Source organism: Triticum dicoccoides, chromosome 7B (genome assembly GCF_002162155.2).
Source record: "Triticum dicoccoides isolate Atlit2015 ecotype Zavitan chromosome 7B, WEW_v2.0, whole genome shotgun sequence".
Taxonomy (NCBI): domain Eukaryota; kingdom Viridiplantae; phylum Streptophyta; class Magnoliopsida; order Poales; family Poaceae; genus Triticum; species Triticum dicoccoides.
In genome coordinates this window covers 447,141,829-447,153,315 of record NC_041393.1, presented here as the reverse complement: position 1 = coordinate 447,153,315, position 11,487 = coordinate 447,141,829, and the positions used below count along the sequence as shown (strand labels likewise).

Genomic DNA, 11,487 nt, shown 5'->3' with positions numbered 1-11,487 from the left:
AGCCTGCAGGCCACCCCCTCAGCGTCGGCATCGCCACAATGCCGCTCGCAGAATCTCTCACCTCCTTCGCTCGCAATGTGTATGACAAAATGCCTAGGTGATTTTTTTTGCCTTTTTCATTGTTGTTTATTATTTTTGCAATCGATTCAACATGGAATATTGCATTTAGTAGATGAAGAGGTTGAGGAGATGTTCTTCGAAGACACTTCGTCGAAGGAGGAGGAAGAAGATGACGATGATTCTGAGATGGCCATTGCCATGATCTACAACCGAGAAGTTCATACCCCGTTTCAAGATGATCTCATTGCTCACTTGAGAGCACTTCATAGCACTTCATTGTTGTGCTTTCATTTGGATTATTACTTCATTTTACACCCTTTCGTGTGTTGGAATTTGAATAATATAAATTGTAAACTTTAATTTTGTAATATTCATGAATTGTGTGAACCTTAATTATTAAGTTTGGATTTAATACGGGTGTAAATATCTAGTTGTTATAAGAGTATGTAAACCAAAAAAATAAAAGAATTGACAAATAGTTTTTAGTATGTAACCCAGCAATTTTTCATGAACAAACTTTTTATTTAGTTGCATGATGAACCGCAACCGCGAATGATTATATGTTTCTCTGGATAACCACATTTCATTCAGTTGATATATCAAGATGATACAATAGTTTTGAAAGAATGCACGACATCTGCATAGCACCATGCACATAGCCAACACGCCCAACACAACCGAAAATAAAAGATTGACTTTTTTTTCTTCTTTTTTTCGCGGGGGGAGATCGTCTTACAGCAATAATACAAAAGTTCAGACTAAGGTGGGGTAAATCCTATCCGGAGATTACACCATCATCTATAAAGGGAGAAAACTTTCCTAATTGTATGCTCCAGCCAGGTAAAGAACATCATAAAAAAGTCTCTATGCTCCAGACTCTGCGGGATACCCCAAGTATGAAGCCATCATGTACATGCATGAATAATCTGGACATCACATCTTGCTTCTCGCCCACTGACTCTGGCTCTCGACTTATACGGCCACGGGAGATCATAGGCGAACGGGAGAACATGCCAACAGCTTGTGAGTCACTGGAACCTTCGCCTAAACCTAACCTATGGTGGCACGTCAGGCTAATCTAGGAGCAATCGATCGCCATTTATATAGTTTTATTATAAGCACAACTTACAAGAGACACACAATCATGAGTTTTTTCATGTTATCCTCATGTATAGAAAAATTACAAACAAATACAAAAAAAAAAAAGCAAACCAACTCCCTGCAAAGATTCATGTGACGGAAAACGATAGGGGGCGAGATGGCCAGATGGCCCATACACTCCGCCCCACCACGATTCGCGCTGTTCTCTTCTCGTTGCCTTGCCCTTTTGACAAGTGTCGTGCTGCTCGTGGCCTCCCGCTCAGCTCAACCCCGTTCGTCCCTGCAACTGCAAGAGCATAAAGTGTGCAGACGCGCGCCTCAACCTCCAACCCCCTCGAGAGCCATCGCTCACACCCTCCATTTCCTCCTCCTTCTTGTAGCTTGCCGAGCCGTGTCTGGTGCACTCTCTGGCCATGGCGGCTGCGAGTCTGGGTCTGCCGCGGTTGATGCTGGCGATGCTTGTACTGGTGCCATTGCTCGGTGTCGGCGTGGACGGGAGGAACCACGTACACAAGAAGCCTCCTCGTGCTGGTGTCAGCTCTCCGCACAGGGCTGGCGCGAAGGTGGGCACGGTGGCGTCGTCGCCGGCCGTTCCACCGGACGACGACGCGACGCCTCTGGCGCCGCCGCCGGGCGGCATTGTCCCGTCTGACCCCGCCACGCCGTTCCGGCCGGAGCCGTGCGTGTTCGACGTCCGGGCGTACGGCGCGACGGGCGAGAGCACGGCGGACGACACCGAGGCCTTCCGGGCGGCGTGGAGGGCGGCCTGCGCCGTCGAGTCGGCCGTGCTGCTGGTGCCGTCCGACGGCACCTTCACCATCTCCACCACCACCTTCTCCGGGCCGTGCAAGCCCGGCCTCGTGTTCCAAGTACGTACGCTCTTGTGCTTGATCAAAACCATGCGCGTGCTTATGTGATTCCTGTTGGGCAAAATTATTCCAAGCTACCAGTTATTGACACCGCATATAACTTCTCGGTGGATGATGACATTGATCGCGGTGGTGCATGAGTAAGCAATTATCAGTGGGAAGCTAGATTAGATGAAAGAGGCCTCTGCCATTGTTACCCCTCTCCCTCTTCCTCTCCCCGGAGTCATCTCTCTCGTTCTCATCATGAAGCTACGAGAAGAGCGGAGAGAACAGCTACGAGAATTTGACTGGGAGTCACGTGTGGTAGAGGAAGGAGACAAGAGTGGGAGGAGTCACGGAGAGGAAAAGACCACAGCTTCACGTGTGTCGCTCCCCCTCATCTGTTCGGCTGGAAAGTCCCAGCACTAATCAGAACCATGCTCGCTAGTATTAAAACTGAAAATGCTTTCCAACCAACGGCCGATGGTGGGTGCAGGTGGACGGGGTGCTGATGCCGCCGGACGGGCCGGACTGCTGGCCTCCGTCGGACAACCGGCGGCAGTGGCTGGTCTTCTCCGGCCTGGACGGCCTGACGCTGCGCGGCACCGGCACCATCGAAGGGAACGGCGAGGAGTGGTGGAACCTCCCCTGCAAACCCCACAGGGTACGTATCAGTATCACACCCCAATTAAGTCCCAAACAGTATTTCTCTCTGGTCGACACGCACGACACGAGAGCCAGCATGCACCTCAATGATCAGACGAGTCCCTCCACTTTTGCTCGCAGGGTCCCAACGGGTCCACGCTGCACGGCCCGTGCGACAGCCCCACGGTATGTATGAATGTATGCAGAAAATGCAGCCACGTTCGCTGTGTACGTAACAGAACATGAACATTTGGTACTTGTTGACGATGGCTCATCTATCGTGTGCGTGCTCGTGCCGCAGCTGATCAGGTTCTTCAACAGCTGCAACCTGGCGGTGCGGGGCCTGAGGGTGGAGAACAGCCCCGAGTTCCACTTCCGGTTCGACGGCTGCAGCGACGTGCTCGTCGACGGGCTCTTCATCAGGTCCCCGGCCAACAGCCCCAACACCGACGGCATCCACGTCGAGAACACCGAGCGTGTCGGCATCTACAACTCCAAGATCAGCAACGGTACCACGCACGCAACACAACTGCTTCTGTTCCTGTTGGTTGCACACTTGTTAACTTTGCTGTGTGTGTGTGTGTGTGTGTGTGTGTGTGTGACGTGAAGGCATCGAATTAATTTATTTTGTTGGCGTGCAGGCGATGATTGCATCTCCATCGGGACCGGGAGCTACGACGTGGACATACAGAACGTAACGTGCGGCCCTGGGCACGGCATAAGGTAGGCGCACGCCCCGGTACATATACATACATACACACACACATACATACGGTTCAGGAGAAAACAGCAACGCACCCGACGAAAACCTCCAAAGGGCACTCTATAAATGCACGATGGCATCACCTTAGCTTCCACCATGTCTCTGGCCGCTCGTCGTGTTATGCACCGCGATTCGGTGTCCTAGTCCCACACCACACGTGCCAACTCCTGTCCCTGGTCACATGACTTTTTATCTTGCGGCCAATAACAAGCCTTACAGTAAACCAGAATGTCGCAGAGCACACATGCATTGCGTCGGCAGTCGGCACTCACTCCATTGCTATCTGCTTGCATTGCAGCATCGGCAGCCTGGGCGTGCACAACTCGCAGGCGTGCGTGGCGAACGTGACGGTGCGGAACGCGGTGATCCGGAACTCGGACAACGGCCTCCGGATCAAGACGTGGCAGGGCGGCATGGGCTCCGTGTCCGGCATCACCTTCGACGGGGTGACCATGGAGAACGTGCGCAACTGCATCATCATCGACCAGTACTACTGCCAGGACAAGCGGTGCATGAACCAGTCCACCGCCGTGCACGTCACCGACGTCTCCTACGCCAACGTCCGGGGCTCCTACGACGTCCGCAGCGCGCCCATCCACTTCGCCTGCAGCGACACCGTGCCCTGCACCAACGTCACCATGGCCGAGGTCGAGCTGCTGCCCTTCAGCGGCGAGCTCGTCGACGACCCCTACTGCTGGAGCGCCTACGGGGCGCAGCAGACGCCCACCATCCCGCCCGTCTCCTGCCTCCAGGACGGCGTCCCGGAGGCCCTCCTCGACAACCCCGATCTCAAGTGCCGGTGACGACAGTTTTGCAGAGTTCAGAGCTGAGACAACAGTCGAGTCATGTGGAGTTGTACATGTGTGCTTCTGCTCCCTCTCGGTGAAGGTCCTACGCAGCTATCCGGTTGCCTCCCGGCCGGTGGAATTTGTTCTCGGCATTGGGTTCCACTTATTGTTATGGCCGAATTTGCACTTGGTGGGTTTTTTTTTGGCACGAAAAGGAAACAATGGCTTGTGTCCATTGACATGTTCCTCACGCTGCATGCTTTTTCTGAAAGTGACGTTGTTCTCTGTCTCAAAATATGCTACGCATTTCTTCTCTTTGAACATACTCAATGCTTTCGTGGTATACAAGCTCATCTTCAACACAGACCTTAAATCACCGGCATACTTTTGGACTGAGCTGTTCGGACACTACAAGTTATTCAATGTGGTCCCGTATTTGGTCGCAGACCAGACGTTCGTTTTCTCCCTAACCGAAAGCAAAACAGAGGGCTTTGCGGGAGTCCAGATATCCACCACGTAGGACTCCGACACCCACGGCCCATCCAAAACCAAGGCGATGGCCGCGCATTTGGAGCAGTCCGCATTATTTTCGCGTCAACCCCTCCGCCACTTCTCCACCCCCTCCATTCCAATCGCCCCTGCTCTCCACTCCAATTTCCGCCTTTTTTTGTTTCGCCATCGCATGTGGAGGATCCAGAGAAGGTGACCGCCAGAAGATCAACTCGGCGACACAGCAAGCCTATCACCAAAAAAAGGATGCAAAGGATCAAGAGCCGACAAAAAGAAGGGCGCTGGAGCCGGGGATGGGGTGTAGGAGGAGACACGGGGTGCCGTCGCCGCAGTCGTCTATACACACTCCGTCCTGGCCGGACCAATATCAGTCGCCCCGCTTCTACGCCGCCAAGCAGCTTGGCTTGCAGCACCAACCCCTGGTCTCTGCCGGCGGGTACGTGTCGTTTTATGTCGACGTCAACGCGGCACGGCTCCATTTCCCTGACTCGACATCGCCCAGCTTGTCTGGCCGGGGACGCCGAACGTGAATCAGCTCGGTCCATGCTCTCTGTTCGCCAGTATATCTCAATCGGGCGAGACATCATATGACGATGCAGACATGAAGATGTTGGAGATGAACCACGACAGAGACAGAGGTTGCTACATGGAGGAGCAAGTGGATGACTCGGAGCCGGAGGTGCATGCCCAGCAACCGGGCATGTACACCCAGTCGGTCACGAAGTAGGTCACACAGTCGGGCACGTCACTGATGAGTGTTATTTTTACACTCCCTTAACCTGAGTTTAAACCGATATATTTCATTAAAACCGAGATATTCGCTCCGATATTGCCACTAATGACTGATGAATGCATATGATTCCAAATGAGCAATGCTACACCTACGTAGCAGATCTTGCATAATTAATGTAAATGATTAAGGGGCATCGTTTGATTGGATGAAGTTAGAGAAGGGGGGCCCGCTAGTTGAAATCAGGGGGCGGGGGTATTGGTTAGGGATGGAAAGTCGCGTAGTTTTTTGTAGGCCTTTTCGTAGGTCTAGCATTTTCGGATTCCAAATATCCTATCTTTATTTTGTTTCCACGGGAAATGGGATATTTATGGATGAAATCAAGTCAGAATAAGGAAAGAAGTAAAGAGGAAATCAAGTGAGAGACGCAGTAGAAGCTCCAGAGCAAAACATGGCGTCCCATGCAACCACGCCTGGTCGTATGAGCGGTCGTATGGCATGGAGACCGAGGCTCATCATCCACATGAACATACTTTATAAAGGGGTCGATGCCAAAATGTTAACAGAAGAGCCGCAGAATTGCAAAATAGAGCAGGCATCATCATCTCCATCACCATCAACCCTAGCTGCTGCCATTTCCCATCTCCATAGCCACCACCTTCATATCCACCATAGTTCTCTTCCATCTAGTCATACTTGTAGTCGTGTATCACACACTACATCCATTGTAAGACGTACTATCAATCAATCTACCTTCATGATGTGTTCTTCGTGTAATCTGATCTCCGTTGTGAGTAGTCTGGCAAGGTATGAGTTGAGGCAAGAGCCTTGCAACCCGATGTATTTGTTGGAGGGATCAATGGAAGTGCTTTGAATTAAGTCCCGTATGTGTGAAATAAAATTGTTCTATAGTTGTCTCTTATCTCGTTCGCATTCTTCATCCCTATAGGTACCCAGGATCATCGAGAATGAGCCACGAAGAGGCTAAGGGCAGGGAGACCGTGAAGTGTTATTTTGTACACTAGTGACAGAAAGGTTTAATATGGTGAAAGTGCTAGGTATCGACTAGAGGGGTGAATAAGCGATTTTTATGAAAGTCTTCAAAAGACGCGAGATCTTCGAAGACAGACAACCAATTAACACCTATATGATATGCAGCGGAAGATAAGCCATCCTAGACAGGCCATAGTCAAGTAAACAGTACAATGAAAGCATGAAGACTAATAGCAGCTAGGAAGAACATATTGGAATGGGAAGACAATATGAAGCCAAACACATGAAAGTCTTCACACAATGAAGTCAAACAGATCTGGCAAGCAAGCAATGACTTCATGAAGGCAAACTGAAATGTAAAGGAGGTAGGGGATAGAACCAGTTGCTTGGTGAAGACAAGGATTTGGTCGACCAGTTCCAGTTGATGTGACAACTTTACGTCTGGTTAGGGAGGCTGAGACTGAACTCAGAAGACCATGCCATCACCTTATTCCCCTTAAGCTAAGGACACTTAGTTCTCGCCCAATCACTCTGGTAAGTCTTCAAGGTAGACTTTCAAACCTTCACATACTTCGTTCATCAGCGATCCACAATGACTCTTGGATCCTCAGAACGCGACGCCTAACCGACTGAAAGATACACGGTATTCAAGTGTAATAAGTCTTCAGATCACGCAGACAGAAAGACTTCAGTGATGCCAACACTCTTTGGGCTTTGGGTGTTTTGGGTTTTGTCCTTGCAAGGATTCTCTCTCAAAGGCTTCGGAGGCGAGCTGCTCTCAAACAACAAAAGCCGTGTACTAACTCTGAGCAGCCACCAATTTATGTGTAGGGGTGGGCTATTTATAGCCAGGAGGCAACCCAACATGATATGTCTGAAATGACCCTGGGTCACTAAGGAACTGACACGTGTCCAACGGTCGGATTCCAGACTCATGCGACATATTGACTTGGGCTACAAGCCAAGCCGACTCATCCAACTCTGGATAAGATTTTCTCTCATTGTCTTCACTCGAAGACATAGGATTTGGGTTGAGCATCACATCAGTTTCTCTGACTTTGTTCATTTGGACCCCAATTAACAGTTCGGTGGTTCCTATGACTCAAGAAAGAAGAAAGTGAAACTACGAAAGAAACTATGTCTTCGCACTCCACTATCTTCAAGTGAATGTCTTCACACGTCATTATGTTCGACGTGAATGTCTTCATGAACCACCATTGTCTTCAATGTCTTCATACATTTTTAGGGGTCATCTCTGGTAGGTAAACCGAATTAATGAGGGACTTCTACCTGTGTAATCCTGCAATTCTCACAAACACATTAGTCCCTCAACCACGTTTGTCGTCAATACTCCAAAACCAACTAGGGGTGGCACTAGATGCACTTACAATCTCCCCCTTTTTGGTGATTGATGACAAACTGGTTGACATTTTCATCGGGGATAAAAATATGTGAAAGTTAAAGAACGCGGTCATTGTCTTCATGAAGTTGAAAGGGCTCCCCCCTGAAGATGTGCATATAAGTAATTTGCCTTTGAATGCAATTGTACATGGCAGGTTCTACTTTGTGGAGACCTCCTTTAATTCATGAAGACAATTCATCATGCATACAAAAATGTAGTGAATATAATGACATGCATAATGAAAAATGGGCGTCTGCGGAATGACTTCATGCGGAATTTATCATCGCAATAAACGGTAGTAGCAAAAGTAGCAGACGAGCATCAAGGCTTAAGTTTTACAACTCAAAACAAGCAGTTCAAGAATGAGAGTTGCAAAGCTTAATAAAAAATAAGCACCCGACCCATATAGACCCGCTTGAATACTAACAACCCATATGGTTCTCCCCTTTTTGTCAAGAATGACCAAAAAAGAGTGAAGACATAGAGTGTCTAAGCATTCCCATGAGGTGTTGGAGAAGATGTTGGGGCAGCTGGGTCAACGTTGGAGTTGGGCGGTGCAGAATGGCCTGATGCAGAGTCGTGATGCAGTAAAGACATACTTGGTGAAGTGGCGTCATCTTCTTCATCAATGATGTTGGGGAACGTAGTAATTTCAAAAATTTCCTACGCACACGCAAGATCATGGTGATGCATAGCAACGAGAGGGGAGAGTGTTGTCTACGTACCCTCGTAGACCGAAGCGGAAGCGTTGACGCAACGTAGAGGAAGTAGTCGTACGTCTTCCCAGTCCAACCGATCCAAGCACCGTTACTCCGGCACCTCCGAGTTCTTGACACACGTACAGCTCGATGACGCACCCCGGGCTCCGATCCAGCAAAGCTTCGGGGAGGAGTTCCGTCAGCACGACGGCGTGGTGACGATCTTGATGTTCTACTGTCGCAGGGCTTCGCCAAAGCACCGCTACAATATGACCGAGGTGTAATATCATGGAGGGGGGCACCGCACACGGCTAAGGAACGATCACGAAGATCAACTTGTGTGTCTATGGGGTGCCCCCTGCCCCCGTATATAAAGGAGTGGAGGGGAGGGCCGGCCCTCTCTATGGCGCGCCCTAGGGGAGTCCTACTCCCACCGGGAGTAGGATTCCCCCTTTCCTAGTCCAACTAGGAGACCTTCCAAGTAGTAGGAGTAGGAGACAAGGAAGGGGAAGGGAGAAGGGAAGGAAGGAGGGGGTGCGGCCCCTCCCCCTAGTCCAATTCGGACTAGGCCATGGGGGGGCGCACGGCCTTCCCTAGGCATCCCCTCTCTCTTTCCCGTATGGCCCAATAAGGCCCAATACTTCTCCCCGGCGAATTCCCGTAACTCTCCGGTACTCCGATAAATACCCGAATCACTCGGAACCTTTCCGAACTCTGAATATAGTCGTCCAATATATCGATCTTTACGTCTCGACCATTTTTAGACTCCTCGTCATGTCCCCGATCTCATCCGGGACTCCGAACTCCTTCGGTACATCAAAACTCATAAACTCATAATATAACTGTCATCGAAACCTTAAGCGTGCGGACCCTACGGTTCGAGAACAATGTAGATATGACCGAGACACGTCTCCGGTCAATAACCAATAGCGGGACCTGGATGCCCATATTAGTTCCTACATATTCTACGAAGATCTTTATCGGTCAGACCGCATAACAACATACGTTGTTCCCTTTGTCATCGGTATGTTACTTGCCCGAGATTCGATCGTCGGTATCCAATACCTAGTTCAATCTCGTTACCGGCAAGTCTCTTTACTCGTTCCGTAATACATCATCTCGCAACTAACTCATTAGTTGCAATGCTTGCAAGGCTTAAGTGATGTGCATTACCGAGAGGGCCCAGAGATACCTCTCCGACATTCGGAGTGACACATCCTAATCTCGAAATACGCCAACCCAACAAGTACCTTCGGAGACACCTGTAGAGCACCTTTATAATCACCCAGTTACGTTGTGACGTTTTGTAGCACACAAAGTGTTCCTCCGGTAAATGGGAGTTGCATAATCTCATAGTCATAGGAACATGTATAAGTCATGAAGAAAGCAATAGCGACATACTAAATGATCGGTTGCTAAGCTAACAGAATGGGTCATGTCAATCAGATCATTCAACTAATGATGTGATCTTGTTAATCAAATAACAACTCTTTGTTCATGGTTAGGAAACATAACCATCTTTGATTAACAAGCTAGTCAAGTAGAGGCATACTAGTGACACTCTGTTTGTCTATATATTCACACATGTATTATGTTTCCGGTTAATACAATTCTAGCATGAATAATAAACATTTATCATGATATAAGAAAATAAATAATAACTTTATTATTGCCTCTAGGGCATATTTCCTTCAGTCTCCCACTTGCACTAGAGTCAATAATCTAGATCACATCACCATGTGATTAACATCGATAGTTCACATCATCATGTGATTAACACCCATAGTTCACATCGCCATGTGACCAACACCCAAAGGGTTTACTAGATTCAGTAATCTAGTTCACATCGCTATGTGATTAACACCCAAAGAGTACTAAGGTGTGATCATGTTTTGCTTGTGAGAGAATCTTAGTCAACGGGTCTTTCACATTCAGATCCGTTATGTATTTTGCAATTTTTTATGTCTACATTGCTCTGCAAGGAGATACTCTAGCTAATTGCTCCCACTTTCAATATGTATCTAGATCGAGACTTAGAGTCATCCAGATTGGTGTCAAAACTTGCATCGACGTAACCCTTTACGACGAACCTTTTGTCACTTCCATAATCGAGAAACATATCCTTATTCCACTAAGGATAATTTTTGACCGTTGTCTAGTGATCTACTCCTAGATCACTATTGTACTCCCTTGCCAAACTCAGTGTAGGGTATACAATAGATCTGGTACACAGCATGGCATACTTTATAAAACCTATGGCCGAGGCATAGGGAATGACTTTCATTCTCTTTCTATCTTCTGCCGTGGTCGGGCTTTGAGTCTTACTCAATTGCACACCTTGTAACACAGGAAAGAACTCTTTCTTTGACTGTTTCATTTTGAACTACTTCAAAATCTTGTAAAGGTATTTACTCATTGAAAAAACTTATCAAGCATCTTGATCTATCTCTATAGATCTTGATGCTCAATATGTAAGCAGCTTCACCGAGGTCTTTCTTTGAAAAACTCCTTTCAAACACTCCTTTATGCTTTGCAGAATAATTCTACATTATTTCCGATCCACAATATGTCATTCACATATACTTATCAGAAATGTTGTAGTGTTCCCACTCACTTTCTAGTAAATACAGGCTTCACCGCAAGTCTGTATAAAACTGTATGCTTTGATCAACTTATCAAAGTGTATATTCCAACTCCGAGATGCGTGCACCAGTCCATAGATGGATCGCTGGAGCTTGCGTATTTTGTCAGCACCTTTAGGATTGACAAAACCTTATGGTTGCATCATATACAACTCTTCTTTAAATCCATTAAGGAATGTAGTTTTGTTTATCCATTTGCCAGATTTCATAAAAATGCGGCAATTGCTAACATGATTTGGACAGACTTAAGCATCGCTATGAGTGAGAAAATTTCATCATAGTCAACACCTTGAACTTTGTCAAAAAC

The 11,487-nt window shown here is 48.0% G+C and overlaps 1 protein-coding gene across 1 annotated transcript; it reads left to right on the top strand.

The window, feature by feature from the left end:
* The first annotated feature begins 1,336 nt into the window (after positions 1-1,336).
* Positions 1,337-4,528, top strand: LOC119341610 (polygalacturonase At1g48100-like). Its single transcript, XM_037613478.1, has 6 exons — positions 1,337-2,030; positions 2,506-2,673; positions 2,796-2,840; positions 2,956-3,163; positions 3,296-3,377; positions 3,716-4,528. The coding sequence occupies exons 1-6, from the start codon at positions 1,575-1,577 to the stop codon at positions 4,218-4,220; spliced, it is 1,464 nt and encodes a 487-aa protein (XP_037469375.1). The 5' UTR covers positions 1,337-1,574; the 3' UTR covers positions 4,221-4,528.
* The last annotated feature ends 6,959 nt before the right edge of the window (positions 4,529-11,487 follow it).

Coding starts and splice junctions, on each gene's coding strand:
- LOC119341610 (XM_037613478.1), top strand. CDS start 1,575: ATGGCGGCTGCGAGTCTGGGTCTGCCGCGGTTGATGCTGGCGATGCTT. Junction 2,841..2,955: donor GCCCGTGCGACAGCCCCACG/GTATGTATGAAT, acceptor CTCGTGCCGCAG/CTGATCAGGTTCTTCAACAG. Junction 3,164..3,295: donor CAACTCCAAGATCAGCAACG/GTACCACGCACG, acceptor GTTGGCGTGCAG/GCGATGATTGCATCTCCATC.